The 23,236-nt window shown below is 49.2% G+C and overlaps 1 protein-coding gene across 2 annotated transcripts in view; it reads left to right on the forward strand.

Moving 5' to 3' along the window:
• Positions 1-23,236, forward strand: part of CCDC93 (CCC complex scaffolding subunit CCDC93) — a 94,603-nt gene that overhangs the window by 68,108 nt on the left and 3,259 nt on the right. For both annotated transcript variants that reach the window (XM_079710350.1, XM_079710351.1), the window contains exons 13-23: positions 883-945; positions 4,498-4,571; positions 5,693-5,774; positions 6,577-6,648; positions 7,910-7,963; positions 9,521-9,583; positions 12,916-13,024; positions 14,989-15,071; positions 17,089-17,126; positions 18,684-18,768; positions 21,506-21,619. In XM_079710350.1, coding sequence (XP_079566476.1) covers positions 883-945; positions 4,498-4,571; positions 5,693-5,774; positions 6,577-6,648; positions 7,910-7,963; positions 9,521-9,583; positions 12,916-13,024; positions 14,989-15,071; positions 17,089-17,126; positions 18,684-18,768; positions 21,506-21,619 — 837 coding nt within the window. The remainder of the gene's footprint in view (positions 1-882; positions 946-4,497; positions 4,572-5,692; positions 5,775-6,576; positions 6,649-7,909; positions 7,964-9,520; positions 9,584-12,915; positions 13,025-14,988; positions 15,072-17,088; positions 17,127-18,683; positions 18,769-21,505; positions 21,620-23,236) is intronic.

Below are 23,236 nucleotides of genomic sequence, written 5' to 3' on the forward strand. Positions count from 1 at the left end.
TCACTGCTGGGGCCCGGGTTCAATTCCTGGTCGGGGAACTAAGATCTCACAAGCCACATGGCACAGCCAATAAATAAATAAATAAAAATTTTTAATGGGCTGAGTTATTTTGAAATAATCGTTGAGATACAAAATACAATTTCTCATTGTTAATTTGTACGCAGGTAACAACCAAAGTGTCTGATGAGTCTAACTGTGGTTTTCCACCACATCCCTTTTTCAAAAGTAGAAATGTACAAACGCTTTGAGCTTTGAATGGAATGTTTTCAGATATCTAAAAGTTCATAGACAGCACAAGATACACCTGTTTTGTAAGGAAAAGGGAAATGACATTTTTGAGATGTAAGTTTACGATTGTATAACTTGGAGCAGTAAAGCTAGTTCATTTTCTTTCTCTTCCTGTTGAAGTCCTGAATCCTTTCTTCTATCTGGCATTGTCTGCCATCAGTCAAGTTCTATGCTAGATTCTTGAGTGCAGCAATGCAGTTTGTATCCTGTGAACGAGCAGGTTTGTTAACTGAAGTGATTGTAGCCATACAAAGAAGTCAGACCTGAATTTGAACCGAGGCCTTATCAGTTATCAGCTATGAAACTTTAGTAAAGTAACTTAACCCCTCTGAGTCTTTATTTCCTCATCTGTTAAATAAGGATAATGTCTTCGTCCATTGAATTTAGTAAGGATTCACTGTTAGGATTTATGCAGAAAACCTAGTATATCACCTGACATGTAGTTGGTGCTAATTGAGTCAGAAACATCCATATTTGTTTAGTTTAAATCTTTCTGAGCTTCCATTTTCTCATCTGTGAAATGTGGATACCTCCCATATCTGTGCCATTGTGAGCATCAAATGACAACAGATGTCTTTTATCTTTCGTTTACAGCTGCAGGCAAGTCGTACCGACCTACAAGCCAGATACGAGGAAAAGAAGAAAACACTGACAGAGGTGAGCAGGTTTCCTTCCTCCACGGGTCTTGTTGGTAATCGTTTGACCTGCACTACTGATGGGATGCCTGCATCATCAGTCCGTGTGGAGGGGTCACCATCCCTTTCTCAGGGCTCAGGTCCATCTGGGGACAAAGGACAATCACATGGTAGCGCATGACTCGAGCCATCAGTTTATCCACACAGCCGTGTTCTAAACCATCAGAGTCTGGCTGGGAGAGGTCGCCGTGGGCTGCAAGGGTCAGGGAAGCTTCCTGAGGACAGTGGGCCGGACAGGCAGGGTGGCCACGTTGAAGCACACGGTGGGTCATTCACGGCAAAGGGCCTCTGCTCTAGAACACTCCGTGAGAGAGAGAAGGTTTCTTTTTGTGAGATGACACAACTACAGAGGGTATAATTCGTTGTTCACAATTGCCGGTGATCTCCTAGGCGGAATGGGAGAAGGGCTGTGGGTCTCTTTGACCCTGTGGTCCGTGTCCTGACCCAGGTGGCGACCGTGCGGTCCTCCGTCAGCATCACAGCATGCTTACCTCCCACTGGCGACTGCCTCGGAAGCCAGGCGAGGAAAACAAACATTTGTGACACCAGCTCTGTCATGCGAGGAATGTAGTTCTTTTTACTTCTGTCCCTGTTTCCACGGAAAGCGAATCCTCACCCAGGTCTGAAGAGCTCTCCCCATTGTGATTTTCGTGCTCGGGCTACGGCTGTACTTTACAAGGGCCTCGCTGCGAGGGCCCCACCTAGTGCTTTCTGGACCATGTGGAAGCGGGACTGGCCTTCAAAGGCATCTCTGAAGCCAAGGCAATCCCTATTTTTCTTTTTTTTAATTTCACGTGAAATTTGCCCATTTAAAATTGTCACTTCTCTAGCAGTATGCAGCACTTAGTTCACTGCTTTGCTATAAACCTGACAAAGCTTTGTAATTCTGACCTGGACTGGTGGCTTCAATTATTGTCAGAATGTTTGAAAAGGGCAGACGCAAGAATGACAATTAGAGGAATTTTTAAAAAAATTCTTTCTAAAGATGCCTGTGTTGCATTTGGACACATCAGCTTTCTTTACACTATTCTGTGACTCCATTCCTTCTGGATTAGATGGCAAACTCCTGGGGTGGAATCCCTGCAGCTGTCCTACTTTTCATGCTACACAGTCCCTGGCTTGAAGTTTGCCAAGTCATGGATCCATCTTTCTATAATAATCTGGAAGAGATTAAAGGCAAAACATCTTGATATCAATTTCCCAAAACACTTAAATGTCTTAAGATATAAATCCAGAATGGCTATCAAGTCACTTTTGGTATTAGACACTAAATCAAATATTTTTTGAACTCCATACATGTGCTAGAAAGGTGGAAGGTATGAGTTAAGTCAGTAATAGGAGATAGTCTTCCTGTCCTCACATAATAGTAGCAGCTAACATTACAGTGTGCTGGGTGTGCTCTGGGCACATCATTTGTATTAGTCATTGAATCTTCATAACAACCCTGGCACCACACTGTTGCTATCCCTGTTCCTCAGCTGGAGAAACTAAAGCAGAGGGGCCGTTCAGATTCCACTGCTAATAGTCTGGCACCAATGACCTCTTAGCGAGCTCGCTGTCTAGGAGGGCAGTCAAACTAATCCCCATCTAGAAAAATGGGAGACTATCCAAAACCTAGTGCTGAACAACTTCTATAGAAGACGGATTTGGTCAGAGTCCTGAGCACTGTGAACCTGAATCAGTAATGAACTTTGCCTTTGGGCCTCAGTCTTCTTATCTGTTCAAGGCAAGGACTGGGCAGACTGACCACTCTGAGCCCTTTCGTGCCAGTGTGCCCAGGTTTTACCTTTTCAGCAAAACCTGCCTTGCAGGATAACCTAGTAGCCCTGGAAAACAGGGAAGATCTGCCTTCCCAGTAAACTTAGGAGAAGTGAAGCAGAGTGTGGAAGGTAGAGGACAGACGGGACCCTGACGTGTGGCCGGGGGATGGGGGCTGCCACAGGCCCCTGCGTTAGCGGAGGCGCCCGGGTTCTAGCCTGTGCGCTTTCAGCTTCAGCAATCACAGCTTTGATTTTGTACGTGAGAGGTTAATTCTGTTTGAAATATGCAGTATCCTCTCCTGCTTCTCTGAGGGCATTAACTGTGTCTGAAGTTTTTCTTGATCTATAAACTATTCCTTCAGATCAGAATTCATTTGTTGAATTGCTACATTTTTTATGGTTATATCTTTCTTCAGATGTTTGATAATTCTTCATGGTGTGCTTACTGTTGATTCTGAAATTTTCTGTTACCAGCTGTATGGGTTCTGTGTCCATTTTGTGCAGTGACTGTTCTGGAAGGGTGGGTCCCACTACTTGGTGGGATGAGCCACTGGCACCTGATGTTCAGGGCTGGGGCACCATCTCTGCTGCCGAGCATTGCCAGCTCTCCGGGGGCTGCCCTGCCTCTGGGACCCATGCGCCAGCCCTTGGGTTAAGGGAGCCAGGCTTCACTGCGTAGCCCGCTGGCTCGTCCTGATGCAGACCCCAGCCCTGCACCCCACGCCTTCCTGCGTCCTCAGGGTCCACACGGCTGTCCTCCGCAGGCCCTTCCTGTCTGCCGCCATCTTCCTTGTCCCCGAGGTACCCAACTCCTGTGGTCCAGCAGAATCACCTGGACTTTCTAGGACTTGAGGCAAGAGGAGCTTGCTGCAGCTTGTGTTTGGTCTTCCATTTTCAGCTGGAACTCTTAGAACTTCTTTAACTTGTTTTTTTTTTAATAGGTAACCCATTCACATGGTTCAAAATTCAAAAAGTATGAAGGGTGTCCCCCTGTAACCCAAGCAAACAGCTACTCTCTCCAGAGGGTAACCAGTTTCTTGTGAATCTTTTCAGAAAATTTTCATGCATATACAAATAACATGTAGGTTCTTTTATACCTGTGTACATCCGATGTATACATTCCTTTATACACATTGGAAGCGCATTGGAATCATGGTTTTTTATATGTTGTTTTCCTCAACCAACAGTAGATGTTAGAGATCATCATAAAAGAGCTGTTTATTCTTTCTTTTTTTAATAGCAGCTTAGTATTCTATTGTGTGATAGATCTGCACACCTTAAAAATTAAAATCTGAGTTTCTTTAAAGTTTCTTTTTTAAAATCCCCAACTGTCTGACTCAGAAAAAGAAAGTAGAGTTTTTCAAGATGGGAGATTTAACCCTGCCCCTGTCAAGCAGCCATGGTAGTGGTATCCTGAAACTGAAACCCAGGTCTGTCTCTCACAGCCACGGTTATTATTTACCTCTTCCTACTGAAAGACACCTGCTGTCAGCATTACTTTTGGCTTTCCACCCATTTGCTGCTGTGATTTAAAGGTATTGCCTTTAAGGTCTCATTTACCAACAGAATGTGTCAAGAAGGGTCTGGTTTTGACCTTTCCATGCTGTCCCTCCACCCCCATCCTCTTCCTCTCGTTCACCTATTTTCTCAACATACAGCCAAATCCAGTGGGCTGTCAGGAAAGGGGTGCAGGTGTGAGCCGGGAAGGAGAGGACATCTCCTGTCCCCCCAACGTGCCTCCTTGTCTCCCGCAGCTCAAGAGTTATGGTGAGAAACTGGACAAAGAACAGGCCGCCCTTGAGAAGGTAGAAGCCAAAGCTGATCCAAGGTAAGAGGTTTCAGCATGTGCTTATTTTCTCCGTGAAGCTGTCTGGTGGTTTGAGCACAGGGCTGAGGAGCTGGGGGTCATTGCTGCTGGCCCCGTGCCGCTCAGTTACTTCACCGCTGATCTGGGCCGTGCCTGTTGCCCAGGGGGTGCTGAGTTAGCCTTCTCTCCCCCGCCCCCCAGTTCCCCCTGGGGTCAGGAACAGCTCGTTTTATGTTTTGTTTTGTTTTTCTGTTTTTAAAAACTAAGTAATACATTCAAGGTTCAAAAGGACGTGCGCCGAAAAGTCTCCTCCCACCCTTGCCCCCCCGCCTTAGAATCAACCATGGTTACCAGGTTTTAACAGCACACATTTTAGCCCTGTCCTTTGGGAGTGAAGGTACAGTCTTTTTTGACCAAGACACAGCTGCTGGGTTTTTGTGTTTTGTTTTGTTTTGTTTTTCAATTAATTGTATTTAGACAATTTAAATTAAATATAATCACTTACATTTGACCGTTTTAGCACCAAACTGTTTGGGTGGTGAAATCTCCCAAGTGTCACTCACTTGAGTGAAATCGTGAAATAATAAAATGCTTCAGGCACAGATTGAGCAGTTCTGGGTTTGGTGGACATTTTTAGCCAAGAAGTACCTACAGATTACTTGGCTTTATGATTAGAAACCCTCTTTTCATGATGTGGAGCAAAGTACCATTAGATACTTGACATTTTAAATTTCAAATTAGTGCTTTTAATGACCTTAAAACTCGTTTCCTTTCAGAAGGGAAATGAAAAATAGGAATTAAAATTACGATACTGTCTGTGCTCTGAGTCTGTTAAGTAATTAGTATCATTAAAAATATACAGTAATCTTGAAACTCCTTGTTGTTTCTGCAGCTGACATTTTAATGCTGAATTCTGTAGTGTTTGTTTGGAGGTGGCCTGATGGACTCGGCTTATAAATGAATAATAATGTCAGTTAAAGGGTAGTCATAAGCATTTGTGGGAAGCCCATTAGACACTCTTGGGAGAGACAAGGAAATTAAGAAAGAAATCCCTTTTTATCTGGGGTCTTGGTTTTCCCCGTGATTCATAAAATCATAATAGTTTGTTTCAAGTCAGTCATTTTTTGGTCTTTTCTTTTCAGCATCCTGCAGAACTTGAGAGCCCTTGTAGCCATGAATGAAAATCTGAAAAGTCAGGAACAGGAGTTTAAAGCACATTGTCGAGTAAGTGTTGCTTGGTGTCGGCAGATGTTAAACAAGATTCTTGTAAAATCTCCTGCTTTCCCTCTCTTGCGCTGCCGAGGGTCCTGTGCAGGTGCGGTCAGAAAAGCAGGCTCACCAGGCGGGTACGCGGCAGTGTGTGAGATGGGTAGAGGACTATGGTAGGTGCCCTCCGAGGACACCGCAAGTGACTTAGGTGTGCCAAACCCCCAGACTGAGAGCACAGTCTAACAAACGATGTTTTCTAATTTCCAAATGTACTGAAAAGAAAAGTCTTACGAAGTGCGAAAGGCGTAGCATCTTAGGAGACCAGGGCCGCCCTGAAAACCTGGCGTGTCTGTGTGTTGCGTGTTCTGCCACGTGAGACCTCGTGGTCCGGTAGCGCCAGAGCCATCCGGAAGCTGGTCTGACTTGCACAGGGCCGGGTGGCAGGGGAGGAGTGCCTTGGTGAGGCAGGGCTCCGGGCCGCAAGGTCCCAGGAAAGGTGGAGAAGGGTCGGCACCGAGAAGGAGGCTCGGACTGGGCTCTAAGCCACTCGTTCATTCCGTGTCCCAGGGGTTACTGCAAGCCTCGCCTGCCCTTTAGGAAGAAAGGCCCCTTCTGACCGAGGTGCAGCTGCCTGTCTCCTCCTCAGTTAACCCTCCCAGGCTGAAAATCAGGGGCCTGGGGAGCTACTGCCTAATGGACTTTCTGACTCCACGTAAACTCACGAAATGTGAAAAAAAAGACTCTAGATCAAGGTAAATAATTACCTCCGATTACTAGCCTGTCCAAATCTTAACAAATGTTCATGTTACTTTTAAAGGAGGAGTTGGCCCGGCTGCAGCAGGAAATTGAAAACCTGAAGGCTGAGAGGGCTCCAGGCAGAGATGAAAAGGTGCGGGCTGTGGAGAAGCGCTCCAGTCTGCTGGGAGCTGTGTGACTTCCACCGTGAAAGGGTTTCTAGAGGACTCAACAGCGAAGCGTCTGGTGCTGAAAAAGACCAGACTTCCCTCAGCCGGGTCCTCTGAACACACATTTCTCAAGTAGTTTTCTTAGATATTTGTCCCTGTCCTTTGTCTTCCTTTTATGGGTTAAAGCGTCCATAGGTGTGGCCAGCAGCAACTCCAGATAAGAATTAATGAGTTACAAGCCCGGCTGCCCCCTCTGTCAGGGACAGGGTGTTTGCAGGAGCCCCCTGAGCTCTGTTCCCACTCGTCCCATTTGCCTGTAAATTCTATGCCAGTTTGCTGCTCATTTCACCCTGTGCTCCTGCCCGGGGATACAGGAAGGCAGCAGAGAGCAGCACGGGATGTGAGGTCAGAGCTCTGGCAGCACAGGAGCATCCCGGGCTCAGGAACACGGCCCACTGGCTCTCGGAACAGACGCCTTGATCTTCCCAGGAGCTAGTGTGGACAAGGACGGAAAAATAAGTCTGTTTCTCTGACCCGTTGAGGTTGCAGGGATCGCTGTGGTTTGTCCTCCTCACACTCCATTCAAGGCTTATCTGCTGAGGCTCCCTGTGCTTCAGATGTGAGAGCTGGGTGTGGCTTTGGGCCCCATCCACGGCACCCTCTCTCTTGGGGAAATGGGGAACTTGGGGCTCAGAGAGGGGAGGGGACTTGTCCAAGCAGCCAGCATGAGTCCAGATGCTTTCCACCAGGGCTGCGGGGATATGGGCCTCAGAGGTGCCGCCTCCCTGTCGTGATGGGCTGTGCCACTCCAGCCACAGCCGTGAGGACTGGCACGGGGATAGCAGAGTGTGGCCGTGCAGTGGGTGGTGTCCTGGCACCGCCCACCCACATCCAGCCTTTCCAGTTGTTTCTAAGACTTTGAGCTCGGAGGCTCCCATGAGCTCAGCACCCTCTGGGTTTGCACAAATCACAGACTTTCAGGATGGCATTTCTCTTCTTAGCAGTCACACCTTGTTAGAGGGATTGACTTACATTCAAAGACAGAGTTTAGCTTGTTAGTGTGTGGCTGACAGGCATTTAAGAACAATTTAAAATCTGGGGCTCGTGTGCAGGCTGTGCCCTGTTCAGACGTGGTCTGCCCACCCACCCCCCTTCCTACATCTGGACCCTCAGCTTTTCTGTCCCATCCCTTTCCTCAGAAACATTTTTTTTCTTTTTTTTTTTTTTAACTTTTCCTCATTGCAGACCCTCTCCGGGGTAGAGCGGCACGGTGCCCTAACCCCTGCCATGACGCACAACGTAAGTACCTGCCCATTCTCAGGACCGCCGCTGTCCTCTGCGAGTGTGGCAGCTTCTCACGCGTCCTTTCATCCTGTCTGCGGCCACCTCCTTGTCTTCGGGCTCTCGGGGCGTGGCTCCATCTTGTGTATCCGCCCCTTGGGTAGAGCAGGACCTCCCGGGGACAGCCCTGACGGCCGGCACCTAGCACAAGGCATGCCGTCCCCACCCTGGCATCTGAGCCGGGAAGGGGACAGGCCTGTGTGGTCCACACGTGCCCGTCACAGCCCAGGATCCGAGGGGCGAGCAGTGCACAGGGGGAGAGCTCTCTCTGGGGGGACTGCGTTCCAGGGTCAGCAGCCTGTAAAGGGCTGGGTAGTAAATATTGTCACCTTTGTGGGCCAGCTCCACTGTGGTCGTCGTAGTCTATAGATAAGTGAAAGGACATGGCTACATTCCAGTAAAACTTTACTTACAAAACTAGGCACAGAGGCGAAATTGACCCAAGGGCTGTGGGATTTAGCTGCTGGGCTGTAGTTTGCGGACCCCTGTTCTGAGTTAAACAGGTGCTTCTAGGAGAAAGGAATAGAAAAGGAAGAGGAGAAGGAAGAGAGAAACAGGAAAGCCTCTAACATTCTCCTCCTTTAGGGTTTCTCTTCCCTTCGTACCCTCAGACGCTCCTAGAGAGTGAGCTTTGGGACTCCCATGGTGAAGGCTATTGAGGTTTTCCTGCAGCTGAGCCCCATGGAGGAGCTGGGAGGGTGGTGGGGTGTGTGTGTGTGTGTGTGTGCGCGCGCGTGTGTGTGTGTGCGCGTGTGTGCGCGCGCGCACACGCGCGCGCTGCGCGCGCGCACGCGCACGCCCATGCACGGCAGTGGGGAAGGGGCACCTCTGCCACTACTGTAGCTTTCCCCAGTTCAGCAAACCATCCAGCCATGTCTTTTACCCCATTGGGTTCAGTGAGGGGCTAGTTTCTCTCTTTTAATTCAACTCTGTCCAAAAGGCCTTTCAGCAGTGGCAGAAATGTTCTCTATCTGTGCTGTCCAATATGGTAGCCACTAGCTACATGTGGCTACTGAGCACTTGAAACGTGGCTAGGGAAGTAGAGAAACTGAATATTTTTAAGTTTTAGTTAATGTAAATTTAAATAACCACTTGTGGCTGGTGGCTATCATATTGGATAGTGCAGGTCTAAACAGAAACATAGGAAGCAAGCCATCATCATCTCCAAACACAGAGACATAGAACAACAGGCTCTTTACATCACGGTTGTCTCCTCCTCCTCATGGATCTTTTTTGGTGCGGGAGGAAAGGGCACGTGGACTTGAGGGATACTTCAGTTAAGAACCCGGGTTGCAGCCTGGGTCCCAGAAGATGGAAGAGTTGTTATAAAGTGATGTGAAAGAGTGTCAAGGCTCTCACAGGACTTAGGACCCGACCCTGAATTCGGCCATTTGAAAAAAGGAATTTGGAGCCTCCGGATGAGGGAGATATATAAAAACTGTTCAGCTTCAAAAGATTTCATCAAAAAATGAAAATTTCCTATTCCCAGATAATTGTGTTTCTTTCCAATTTCAGGAAGACCTAGACAGACGGTATAATATGGAGAAAGAGAAGCTTTACAAGATCCGTTTACTACAGGTGAGTGAAAACAAGAGCCAATAAATGCCTGTAACTAGGCTTGCGTGCCTATAGCAGAAGTAGAAAGTCTCAGCATCTAAGAGCTGGAGAGACTCGGGAAAGCTGCTGTTTGCTCTTCTATCTGGAGTGTAACTCAGCGGATTATGTTGGTTATAACACCTCACATTGGTATGTTGTTTCACCATCATCTCGTTTGATTTGAGATGGGTGGAAAGTAGCTATTAGCCTCATCTTCTATGTGAAGAAATTGACTCACATCTGTGAAGTACAAGCAGCTGGTAAGTGCCAGAGCCAAGGTCAGAGGTCTAATGTTCTAGTCCAGTACTTTTTTTTGTTTTTTAATTAAGAAAATTTTATTTACAGTAGAACAGAATACTTAGGAATATATTTAACAAAAGAATTGTAAAACGTGTACTCTGCAAACTACAAAAAATTGTTAAAATGTCTGGAAGAGGCAAATCTGTAGAGACAGAAAGTTCATTAATGCTGCCTGATGGTGGGGGTAAGGGGTCGGGAGACATGGGAGTGACTGCTGATTGGTATGGGTTTCTTCTGGGGTGATGGAAAAGTTCTGCAATTTTAGGTAGTGGTGATGGTCATATGACTTTGTGAGTTTACTAAAAACCATTGAATTGTATACTTTGGGTGAAATGTATGGCCTGTGAATTTTATCTCATAGCTGTTTAAAAAAAAGTGGAGGGGGAGGATAAGGTAGATTTTAAAATATTGTGTTCTTGGGCTTCCCTGGTGGCGCAGTGGTTGAGAGTCCGCCTGCCGATGCAGGGGACGCGGGTTCATGCCCCGGTCCGGGAAGATCCCACATGCCGCGGAGCGGCTGGGTCCGTGAGCCATGGCCGCTGAGCCTGCGCGTCCGGAGCCTGTGCTCCACAACGGGAGAGGCCACAGCAGTGAGAGGCCCGCGTACTGCAAAAAAAAAAAAAAAAAGAAAAAAAAAATTGTGTTCTTGTCTAGTACCTTTCCCCTAAAATTAAGTGCCCACTTTAACTGTCTTAGTTGATAACCTTAGGGGTTTGTGAGGAGGCCATCAGATATGGGGAGTTTTAAAGTTGGCTCTAAATTCACATAGATCAAGATTACGTTACAGAATCTTTTACATTGCCAGGGTCTGGCTCATGCACGTTCAAAAGCCAAGAGTTAAATTGTGTTGCACTTTGGCCCAGGCCTTCTCTCTGTTCTCTGGGAAAGGAAGGCCAGGTTCTGGGGGGAGTGGCCAAGGGGCTACAGGGGCCAATGGGAACCTCTTTCTCCTTTCTCTGGCCCGTGCTTATTTTACTGAGTCATTTGGCTAAATTCCGGGGAGTCAAATTTGTCCTGATACAAGGACACTGTACCAATCTTAAAGAGACACAGAATTAAATAAAATCAGGACAGTACAGCTGCATACTTGGAAACTTTTTGACTGTGTGCTTACTATGTATTCAGTGTTGCATTAGATCCCAGGAATAGTAAATGGGATGCTCTGTCTTCTGGGAGCTGGCTGGCTGTTTGAGAACCAAGATATGTCCATATACATCAAAGTACAAGGGGGCTTATATGCGAATTGCATACTGCAGGCTGGAGACCTGGGGTCAGTCATACATACTGGCTAGAGGGAAGGTGCAGTAGAACCCCAAGCCTGCTGAACCCTGAGCCAGGGCTGGGTCAGTGAAAATGGACAGAAATAAACTGGCAGGTGAGAGACTGAGCAGCTGTATCCATGGAACTTGGGATGAGTTAGAGAAAAAGTGGCGTCGAGGATGGTGGGGGAATTTCTGACTTGGGCACTAGTGTGGATCCTTGAGTTATTCATTGAGCAAAAGCCTAAAGGAGAAAGGATAGGGCTGAAGGGGATGGGAGTGTGAATAGAAGTGTTAATAAGATCTATTTAGGGCTTTTAAAGGTTGGGGTACTCACCCAAGTAGGAACAGTCTGGGCTGGAGATCTGGGGGTCAGCGCTGTATAGGTGATAACCTAGGATGTGAAAATACAGGCTGAGAAGAGGGAAAGAAGGACTCCACCAATGAGGGTTGAGACCAAGCAGGCAGCCGGAGGCCCAGGGAAGACAGGAGCCTGAGGTCTCGTGGCAGCTGAGCAGCGAGCTCAGTGGAGAGAAGGGTCAGTGTTGCCAGAAGTCAGGAAAGCTGGAAGCTGAGAATTTCCGTAGGTGCAGAGAGCAGGTCTGCGGTGACCTTGGCGAGAGCAGTGCCAGTGGGTCTTGGGAGCAGCCAGCGGCACTGGGTTGAAGGGTGACCGAGGGGAGTGCAGGGGTCAGAGGCACTGGGGTACGTTGCTCTCGGGAAGTTGTGCTATTAAAGGGAGGAGAAAGGTGGAAGCTGAAAGGTGATCAGGGTTTAAGGAAGGGCCTTTCTAAGGATGAGGGACTTGAACATATGTAAATGCCAATGAGAAGAAGCCAGTAGAAAAGGAGAGGTTAAAGATACAGTGAAAAGAGTGAATGGTTTTATCTTTAGATTCCTGAGAAAGTATAGGAGCCAGAGCCTGAGCACCCATGGGAGGTGTAGCCTTGGCCACAAGGGGTGGTGCATCTTTCCCTCTACTCTAGTCAGAGCAGCAGGCACTGTGTTGGTTTGATCACGAGAGTTGATAGCGGGTTTTGCGCCTGGAGGGGTTTTTGCGCCCTAATGAATTAGAGGTCCCCGTCTGCCGCTGTGCTGACGTGGGCCAGGAGAGGGGGAGGACGAGAGGCGCAGCAGAAGAGCAGCGCTGAGCCGTGAACCTGTGGGGGGAGCTGGGTGGCCCTCTTCAGCGCTGCCCCTCGGGGAAGCCGCCCACCTCGGAGCCCGAGGTCTCCCCTGTGCCACGCACAGCCCTGCCTCCCCGGATGCACCTGGGGCAGTTCGGCTAGAAGAGCCCAGTTCGTTTCACAGGAGGGGGAAAGTGCCAGAAAGCTGCTTTAGGAGGAAGCTGTAGGAGCTTTTCAAACACGCTAAGGGATTCGGGATTTGCATGGGGGCAGCAGGGCAGCATCCCTTGTCATCTGGGAAGCACTTCTGTTTCCCGGTCCCTGCCTGACGCTGGGAATCAGCTGCTCTGGAGTCCTTGGGGGCCTGGTGGGCTGGCTGGGGGCGCCATCCACACATGCCCTCCCATTCAGAATCCTCCCTCCGATCCATTATTTTGACGCCTTCTCCCTGTGTTGCCGGGGAGGTCAGGGTCTGAGATGCGCACCTCAGGCCGCAGCCGCGTCGGGTGCCTGCCTTCCAGGGCGGGTGTGTGGGCACAGGGTGGGTGGCGGCAGTGTTTTGGCTCCCCAGAGGACACGTAAGGCCTTTCACCAAACGGTGTTGTCTCCCCCTCCCTTTTGCATCTAGGCTCGAAGAAACCGAGAAATAGCCATTTTGCATCGCAGGATTGACGAAGTGCCCAGCAGAGCCGAGCTAATACAGTATCAGAAGAGATTTATCGAACTCTACCGCCAGAGTAGGTGCATCGGCGACACACCAGCCCCCGAGGCTGACCCTGGGAGGGGCAGGAGGCGAGGGGCTCCGTCCCACTTCAGCGTGGTGGCGCCGTCCATGAAGGCCACCCCTGGGAAGGCCCCCAGCTCATCGTCAGGCCCACTCATTTCATGTAGCCCAGAAGCCCAAGAGAAACACCATGGGGCTCTGACTGCCCTCTCCCTGGACAGACAGCTTAAGCTGATTGAGCTCCTTGAGTGATGCTTCTAGCCCACCCTCACCCCTGTCAGTCATCGGGCTCCTCTTTCCAGCGTCACGCGGAACCTCGTGACCCCGGCGTCTCTAGATCAGCCTTCGCTCATTGTTCTTCTCCTCTGCAGACCTTCTTGCTCATGTGGTCCTTGCCTTTAACAGCATCCTGTTCACCCAGGGATGCAGGGCTGGGTCTCCCTCAGCCTAAATCAGTGAGCACATCTCGTCAGGCTCAGAGTGATGCTCAGAGCTGTCATTGCCTTTCTCTTCCCAGCGCTGCTGCCATATCTGTTCTCCCTGGCATCACAGCTCAGCCCAGTGAGCCTTAGCTGGTCGGCAGCCCCTTCCGAGTCTGTCACCCACCCATCCAGTCATATCACTTCTCTCCTGTGACAAATCCTCAGGCGCTTCCTAGACCCACTGAAGAAAGCCTCTCTCCTTGTTCTGCCCAGGACCGTCCCCCATCTAGGTGGCCCGCCTGAAGGTCCCGATTCCTGCCCGCGGTCCCACTCTGGCCTCCTCAGTCCACACGCTGCCTCTGCCTACACCACGCACTTTGACATCCTAGGCCTTGACTCCTGTTAACCTGCGCCTGGGACCCCTTGTTCACTCTGTTAGACAAAATCCTTCAAGGCCCAGCTCACATCCTCTGTAAACAGATCCTGGACCAGCACCCCTTCCTTAGGTTCCCACTCTTGCTTGTCTCCCGGGTACCTCAAACTCAACACATACAAGACTGAATTTGCCTCCCCGCACCCCGTCTTTCCGCTCGGTCACTGGGATCGCCGTCAAGCCAAGTTAGACCCCCCTGTCTTCTCTGCTGTAGCCACCTTCTCGCCACTGCCCAGGGTCTAACCCCTTGTCTGCACTCTTGCCTGAGGGATCTTTCTCACACAAAATTTGATCATTTTACACTCTTGCTTTAAAAGCCTTGATATTTAATAGCTCCCCCTAACTGGATGGACAATCTTCAGAATCCTAAGTCCTGCCTCGTCTGGGCCAGCTGGCCCCCCTGCGGTCCCTGTGTTCCCTCACCCCTGTGAGCTGGTCCCAGGCCCAGGAGGCCAGCGCCCTACAGTTCCCACTTGGAAAACTCCAAGTCTTCTTTCAGAATATAGCCCAGATTTTCCCTTGAGATGTTGGCGTCTCAGCCATCCTTCCGGTTCGAGCCGGAGCACTGTCCCTACTGAGAACATGCATCCAGATGCACGCTTCCTTTCACGTCTTACCTCACCACCCTGACGTTTTATGCGGTCCTCACGTTTGACTCAGATGGTCAGGGGCAGGTGTCAACGATGGCAGTTTCTCAGCAGAAAATAGTTTCTGCCTTAAGTTAAATCTTTCTCCCTAAGCACGGGGTTTACAAAAGTGAGCCGGCTGTGGCTCCCGCCCCTGAGGAGCGTGGGAAGGCAGAGAGCCACACAGACAGCAAGAGCTGGCACGGGGCTGCTTCGTCCCCCTGCCCTCCTCCCGGGACCGCTCACCTGGAGGACTTCGGAGAAACCCGCGTCCCGCACGCCGACAGGGAGCTTCCGCTGGCTCCTCGTCTCGGCGGGCCCGTCACGGCTGCCACGCACGTGCCGTCAGCCTGCGGCAGCCCTGTACTGGCCTTTGTGCCCCATGGGGCTTCCGCACAGACGACGCCGGCAGGTCCGCAGTGCCTCCGCGGGGAGAGGGTACTCAGGCTTCTTTTGATACATTTTCTCACTCGTGCTGATTTCTTTGCATTTGCAGTTTCAGCAGTGCACAAAGAAACCAAGCAGTTCTTCACTTTATATAATACCCTGGATGACAAGAAGGTTTATTTGGAAAAAGAGGTAAGAGCCTTTATAGAAAGAAGAAACATAATCAGACGAGCAGCTACCAGTGCTGTCCGCCTGGGAAGCTCGCACGAACCTGGTGTCGGGATGCCTCGGCTGAAGTGGGGGGAGCACCTGTCATGTGCCCCGTGCCGGGTACAGGGGCAGAAAGTGCCCACTGTGCAGGGTGGGCATCAGTTGTACGGTGCCTCGTGAGCGGTGACGTCATAAAAAGAAACATCCTGGAAGCTCGAGAGGTGCATACGGAGGAGGGCCTGGAGCTGGTGAGACTTTAGTTTGAGTTTTAGGGGAAGGAAAGAGCCAGCTAAAGGACATGGGGAGGGTGGGCTGTCAGGGTTGACGGGGAGCAATGGCGGTTTAATCATCCGCGGCAGACAGAGGCGTGAACTAAAAGAACTGTGAGAACGAAAGCAGGAGCGGAAGGGGTGACCGGGGCAGCCCCTCCATGTTCCTCTGACTCAGGCCAGATCCGCTGGTGGTCAGGGCCCTCGATGGAAGGCAGGCGATGGGGGCAGTGTGCAGCTGTGTTCAGGAAAAAGCTGCGCCGTCGTCCCCGCGGCAGCACGGTGTGGTGGCCCCAGCAGGCACTCTGGACTCACACGGGTTTGGGTTTCAGTGGGGCCTTATCTTCCTCACCTGTAAAACGGGGAGAACTCCTGCAGTGATGGAGACAGAACGGGACAATGCCTGTGAGGGCCCTCGCATGTGGTGATCCGTGGTAGCTCCTCCCTCCCCCTCCCCTTGAGGGTGACAGAACCTGTTTTTATTTTATCATCATCCTGCAACCTGCACTAATTACCACTTTACTAAGAACAGTATTACAGGTGTGTCTTTTCCCTGGACCCAAATGGAGGCATCAGTGAGTACTGTCCTTGACTGCCTGTTGTCAGTCAAACCAGATCAATCTCTCTCCTCCGAGATGCACTCCTTGAGGACGGGTTGGGTTCTGTTTTCTCTGTATCCGGGGCCGTACACAGTAATGGGCACAGGACAGGCATCTGATAAACGTTCGAGTGGATGAGCCGAGTGTGTTGGGGGGATGTACGTCAGCCCTGGGGGTAGCTCTGCTGCACACCCTGGCCTTGGGTTCTTCCTGCCTGGTGAGGGAAGACAGGCAGCCGCTTCTGAGGAAGCCTCGAACCCCACTGACCTTCCTTCATCAGCAGTGTTTAAAGTTGTTGCATTCTTTGAAAAATGAGGAGTATGCAGGGGGGCGGGGCTATTTAATTCCAAGCCATACTAAGGCGGTTGGAAGTTTGCATTTGGATAAACTGTACATTTTATCTCAAGTCCATTTATACCTGTGATATTTTAGCTTTCAACATGCCTGTGGAGTCATAAGGACAAGAATATCATCTCCGTGTTACAGAGTGTGAACCTGAGTCCAAGTATAGTAAATGCTCGGTCCTGAGCTCACAAGCCGAGTCAGTGACAGAGCCAGAAAGAGGACCTAGGTTTCTAGACTCCAGACTCAGAGGCCTGCCCCGGATGATCATCAGGACACATAGAGGGTCCTAGGTGCGGGCTGTGGCATTTCTAGGGGAGAGAGGGACCTTGAATGGCGCATCCCTGCGGTGGCTCTCGGAGCCACTGGGCAGCTGGCCGCATTGGCAGAGACTTTGTGGGAAGGAGTAGAATGGGCACAGTGTTCTCACCCTCCACGCCCACTGACCCTCTGCTAAGCTGATGGCCCTGAAAATAAAGAACAGTGTTTGGTGAGATCGAAAGGGCTGTGGTCCAGCCCTAAGAGCCCTAATGTTGGCTGAGCCTTCCCAGCTGGGATCTGGGTTCTGTCATTTCTGTGGTCATGGCTGTGGGAAGGTAGACGCTCTGGGGAAACTCCGGAGGTGAGAACACGTCGCTCTTTCTTTTCCTGTTACTTTCATCTGTGCGAACAAGGTGTGTTCATCTCAGAAGCAGCCTCCAGAGACACGGGACGAGCTTGCGGTGGCTGGGGTCAGCACAGGCGTCTCTCAGCCTTTGCTTTGTGTTCTTGTTCTTCTTTCCTCCCCAGATTAGCCTGCTGAACTCAGTTCATGAGAACTTCTCACAGTAAGTGCTCTCAGCCCTCCTCCCATCGGTGGCTTGTGTGCCCTGCGCTTTTGTTGGCTCACCTCTGCCCGATCGAGCAAGGCTCAGTGCTCAGGGTGGGATTCTTATACTTTCACCCCTGCTGCTACGTGCGGATGTGCCTCGGTTTACGCAGAGCTTGAGTTCTTGCAAAAACTTAATGATACAGTGAATTTTAAAACACCAAGGAATAGCTTAGGGAAAAGGTGAACTTTCAAATAATTTGACTATGCCTAGCTACTATGATTTCTTCATAGATTACTTTTGTCCTGCTAGGATGAGATTAATAACATTTGTTCTTGAGCACGTAGAGATGCTTTAAAGTTTAGATAACGAGGGAATTCCCTGGCGGCCCAGTGGTTAGGGCTCTGTGCTTTCACTGCCGAGGGCCCAGCTTCAGTCCCTCGTCGGGGAACTAAGATCCCACAAGCCGTGTGGCGTGGCCAAAAAATAAAATAAGATAAAATTTAAATAAATAATCTATATGATTTTTTAAAATACTTTTCAAATCTTGTGGTAGATTTTGGCTTTTAAGTCATGTGCATACTCTAAACTACTTTGTTCAGGTATAAATATGTTCTCTAAAAGTTGGATGGCAAGGCCCATCTGTACCCAAATCATAGCAGCCCTCAAGCATGGCCATTGGCCTGCCCGCCCTCTGGGCAGCCCCAGGCTGGCTCTCCGTCCATCAGGCTTCCTCCGCTTCCAGCACAGGTCTCTGCTGTCCCCTGGCAGGTGACCAGCAAGTAAGATCTTAATGGATAACAAGTTCTAGACTTTAAGTTTCATTTCTAACTAAAAACAAACAAAAATCCTCACAGCCCCATTTAATATTGAGATTCAGTTAGTGACTTAACAACCTTGTGACACTTCTAAAAATGGTGCCTTCATCTTTATCCCCTGATCATGGAGAGAAGCTGAGGTTTGAGTGTTTTTGTGGCCAATTCTGCTTTCTCTCAGCCTGTCCTTCGGAAGAATTCTCACTCTTGTATCCATGTGCTCTGATCCTTCTGGTGTCATTGCCTCTGCAGAACTGGAGGTGAAGGGGCATGTTTTAGGGCATCATTTCTTTAGCTGCTATTCCTGGAAGCAGGACCAGGTTTCCCAGCCTGGTTTTAGGAAAACCTCAGAAAATGTCTCTCAGTCGTGAGCAGGGCCTCTAAATCTGCAGGTTTTTAAAAACTAAGTGAAATTCATTTCTTAAGCAGAATCTGCCATTGTTCAAAATTTTTTAAAAAAATTGTTAATTTTAGTCACGTTTTATTTTATTTAAGAAAATATGTATTAGTAAGAAAACTATAGGGAGAGTGGGAAAAAAAGATTACTATTCAGTTACAAGACCCGGCTAATTTTCATGCCTTCCTCAGAGTTTAGAATCTTTGGCTGCCTGGAATCTCGGGGGCCCCACGGGTCCATCCTGCCTTGCAAATGCCTGCTTGCCTCTTGGGGCATTATCTGGGTACAGGGCTGACCCCTCTGTGCCTCCCCTTTTCTGAGAGTCCTGTTTGCTGGTCGTACCTCTGCTGGTCTTTCTTTCAGAGCCATGGCCTCCCCTGCTTCCCGGGACCAGTTTTTACGTCAGATGGAACAGATCGTAGAAGGAATTAAGCAAAGTCGAATGAAGGTCAGATGGTTTCCTTTCTGTAATGCAGCCAGGGTTTCACGCTGGTGATGGAGAAGGCCCTGGGGAAAGCAGCCTCTTCTGTTTGTCCTGGGAACGTGCTCTCAGTTCTGAAGACATATCTTCAGTGTCTCTGCAAGGGGTCCCACCAGGCCTCTGACGCTGCAGTGGGCAGGCTAGCTCCACGGGCTGCCTGCACTGGTTGTTCAAAGGCTGCTCTTAGCAACAGCTCTGTGGACTGAACACCTACCATGTGCCAAGCACTGTGCTTATCCTCCTAAAGCCCTCTTAAGTGAGTGGGGTTCCCCGCATTTCACAAGATGAGGAAACTTTCACCAGCAGGCCTTCTCTCTTGCCCAGGATCACATCCTCACTGGCTCTTTGGTTCCTGACATTCTACCATTAGGGATTCATTCCTTAGCAGCTTAAGAGCATTTTCGTTTCCAGGAACCCCCTGTAAAAAGTGCAAGTAATTGCTGAACTCTGCTAAAGTGAGAGGATATTGAGCCTCAGAAGTCAGAAGAGAAAAGAGAGGAACTGAAGAGGGGTGTGGGTGCTCCAGAGATAGCTTTGCAGAGAATCATCCAGACGGGGCGCAGCGTGGGGATTCCCATACTCTGTGGCTCTGCACGGGCACACTGTCAGTAGGAAAGAAGACTTGCTGACGGTCTGAAAGGCGGACACGCGGCCACAGCCTCCCACTACCATAGCCAGACAAATCCTAACTAGTGCTTCCAACGTCTCTTGTTTTTGGTCGTGTTTTTAAAACATATCACACACCTCATCCTCGGGCACGGCAGTGAAACCTTCTGGGGACTTAAGGCATCTCGTCTCATAATCCTGGGGCAAAGTGGTCCAATGAGGGCAACCAGAGTGTAAACACATGAAAGGGAGGATTGCCTGTAGGACCTGTCCTAAAAATCCACTCATTCAAGCTGCCTGTAATCCCATCTCACCAGAGATGAACTGCGGGCAAAAGCTCACCATATCCCTTTCCCTGTAGCAAAATATTCATCTTCCTATTAAGGAGGTCAATAAAATCATGTCAAAAGAGCAAAAAAAAGAAAAAATGTGTCACTGGTGACAAGACTATTCAACCTCAAAAATGAGGGCAAAGATGAGGCGGCACCTGTCCACGTGCGTGGACCCTAACCCAGGGCAGACAGGCTCTCTTTCAGGAGGGAGTGGAGTCCCTTCTTGATGATCTGGGGTGTGAGGGAAGTGGGGGGCAGAGAGCCTGGCCAACCACAGGCCTGTAACAACCCACCCCCAGTGCAGGGACCTTTCCACCCACCATGCTTGTCCTCAGGGAGATGCTCTTGCTCATAGTAAAGGACAACAGGAAGTTACTGGGGTTTTTTCCCCTTTGGCTTCCCCTTTGTTTACTGTCTGATGCATTCCTGGGGAAAGAAATGGGCCCGACCCCTTCATTCTCTCCATCCTCCCCCAGGCTTCATGGCGAAGGCACCTCAGTGCTGGCCAGCGAAGGAGGTAGCCCTTGTGGCCGTCCCCCCCGCAAGGTGGCCGGGCACCAGAAGGATGGTCAGGTCCCAGGGCAGGGAGGGCTGTCTCCTCTCGTGTCTGTGCTGCTGGTGGCTGACATCAGCACCGGACCTGCAGCAGGCACCCAAGAACTGTTTGTTTTAAGTGAATTCATTCTGTTGACTCCAAAAGCAGTTGTCAACAAGGGTTCCAGGTAGGGTTTGAATATTGACTGGCACTTGAATGGAGTAAGTCTGCTCTGCAGAGCAGTGCTCATTTGGATGGATGTCTTTTGTTGTGTTTATTTAAAAGAAACAAAATCATAGCCCTCCGTATCTAGGTGTCATGATGGGTCCTGCTCAGATAGAGGCGGCAGGGGAGTGTGTGTACCCCAGAGCTCAGGTTTCCCCGGAACTGACAGGTGCAGGATGTACACAGAACAGACGAGCAGTGAGTGCAAGTAATAGACCAGGTGTCCATGGAAGAGTTGCTGAATAAAGAGGGTACTGCCTACCTGTTTCTTGTGAAATTGTTTATATTCACACACACAAAAACTCATTACAGTAAGTCCCCTACAAACGAATTCCGTTCCGAGAGCGCATTCGTTAAGTCCAATTTGTTCTTAAGTCCAACAAAGTTGGCCTAGGTACCCAACTAACACAATCAGTTATACAGTACTGTACTGTAATAGGTTTATAATACTTTTCACACAAATAATACATAAAAAACACACACAAAAAAATAAAATATTTTTAATCTTACAGTACAGTACCTTGAAAAGTACAGTACAGTACCAGCTACGTCACCACTGCTTTTACGCTTGTTTCCAGACATCCTGGACTTGAAATAAAGATACTGTACTCTGTACAGTACTGTACAGTAAAGTACACAAAAGCACAACCACTTGTAGAGGATGCACATACATGACAGTGTATGCCAGACATATGAACTAGCTTACGTGATTGGACACGCAAATGCATGTTCTCATCTTTGAAAGTTCACAACTTGAAGGTTCGTATATAGGGGACTTACTGTAAAGGAAATAGTTAATGCCCAGTGATAGGAGAATTGCTGAAAAATTATAGAGTCTCTGTGCAATATTATACAAATCAATAAGCCAACCTCAAAAATGATGCATAGAAGGAAACTACTGGAAGGAAATCCATGAAAATGTTAGTAATAGTTGCCTTTTGGACGTTGCCAGCCGCCCTTGGTCAGAACATGCCTTTTATCACCATTTCCCAAAATGTTTCAACAGATGGAGAAGAAGAAGCAAGAGAACAAAATGAGAAGAGACCAGCTGAACGACCAGTACTTGGAACTGTTAGAAAAACAGAGGCTGTACTTTAAGACTGTGAAAGAGTTCAAGGAGGTAAGAGGAGGGCCGGGCTGGCATGTAAGGCTGGGCGAGATTTGTGTTCACCCCCAGGTGAGCCTTTGCAAACCAGAGCATTGCTTTGTTTTTCCACTGGTCTGAAATGGGAAATAGCAAGTTGGCAGTGGATGCGACAGTGAAGCATGCATCACGATTGCGTTGTTCTGTGGCCCATCTTGAGGCTCTAACTGAACATTCTAAGAAACATCACTTCAATTTCCTAACACTCAGTAACCACATTAAACTCACAAGTAAAATGGCCTCATCAGCCCACCTGGAAACAGTGTTTGCTGTGGGTTCAGGTCTAACATTTCCCCTCCTCCCAATCTTAGACTGGGGAGGGACCTTGAGAAGCCACATGGGAGGAGAGTGACTTTGAGTGTGGCAGGCTTGGGTTCACATCCTGCCACTTGCCAGCTGTGCAGGTGGAGAGGGACCTCATCCCTTTTGGGTCAGACGAGAGAGGAGAGCATCTAGTCTGTGGCACCTGTCACACCCACACGCAGGTGAACTTTGTTTGCCCCTGTCTTTTCTCCCTGCATTTGGGCAGGATTATTCTGCATCATTCCAGAAGGAAACGTGCCCTTTTAAGAAAATTTCCAGAAAGGAGACTTCATTCTGTTGCTTGCCAAGATCTGTCTCATCAGCTTTATGTTCCGGAATTTTTTCCCCCTTTCTAATGTAAATCCATGTGGTTTTAGTGAATTTAGAGATTGCTGAAAATACAGGGGGCGGCTAAAGGTAGTTGTATCCTGGGGTGTGGTCAGTGGAATAAAAAATACAATGTGTCCATACCAGTAATTTGGTCCTTACCTGTTTTGAGGCTCTTCTCTCTCCCTTCCTTGTCTTTTTCTTCTCTACTTCTCCTCCCCTTTTGTGTAACTTAATTTTTGAGAACCACAACCGTAGGCATTTCAGATTCTCTCATCCTTTCAATAAATGTTCTTTCTTCCAGCTCCCACCATGGTCCTGGGATAGATACATCAGGTCGTAAAACAGACTGGGTCCCTGTGTCTGGGAGCTTGCATTGTGGTCGGGGAGACAGATAGCAAGCCAGGAAACAGACCCTCATAAACAAGTAGTAACAGATAAGAAGTACTTCCAGCCATTGCCTTGGCGGGGACTAATGTAGAGGGTGTGGTCGGGGAAGGCCTCTTTCCAACGAGAAGGACCTGGCCCTGGGCAGAGTGGCCAGGAGAGGTGCTCCAGGTCTGGAAGCCCCTGTGGCCGGCAGCAGTTGGAGCTGAAGGGCCAGTGAGTGAGCTGACAGGGAACAAGAAGGGACCCACTGCTCCCCATCTGAGCTCTTTTTTCCCAAATAACGCACAAAGAGAAAAGGCCCAGAGGAGAACTGCATTTCACACGTTGCGTGAACACCAGCACTGCCCTTTTGACAGCAGGAACAGAAAGCAAATGAGCTGAGGAGGATAAGTATAAGCTGTCAGAATCAAAGCAAATAAAAGTGGCATAGAAAAGCTCACTGTTGCCCTGCAGGCTCTCAGGCTGAAGGCTTGGGATGGTCTCTGCTCCTAAGGGAAGTTTCCCTCAGACGCGTTAAGGTTGAGGTTTCCACGTTCCTGCCTCTTCGGCACAGTTACTCTTAGTCAGAGACTG

The sequence above is a fragment of the Hyperoodon ampullatus genome, assembly GCF_949752795.1.
Source record: "Hyperoodon ampullatus genome assembly, chromosome: 8".
Classification (NCBI taxonomy): domain Eukaryota; kingdom Metazoa; phylum Chordata; class Mammalia; order Artiodactyla; family Ziphiidae; genus Hyperoodon; species Hyperoodon ampullatus.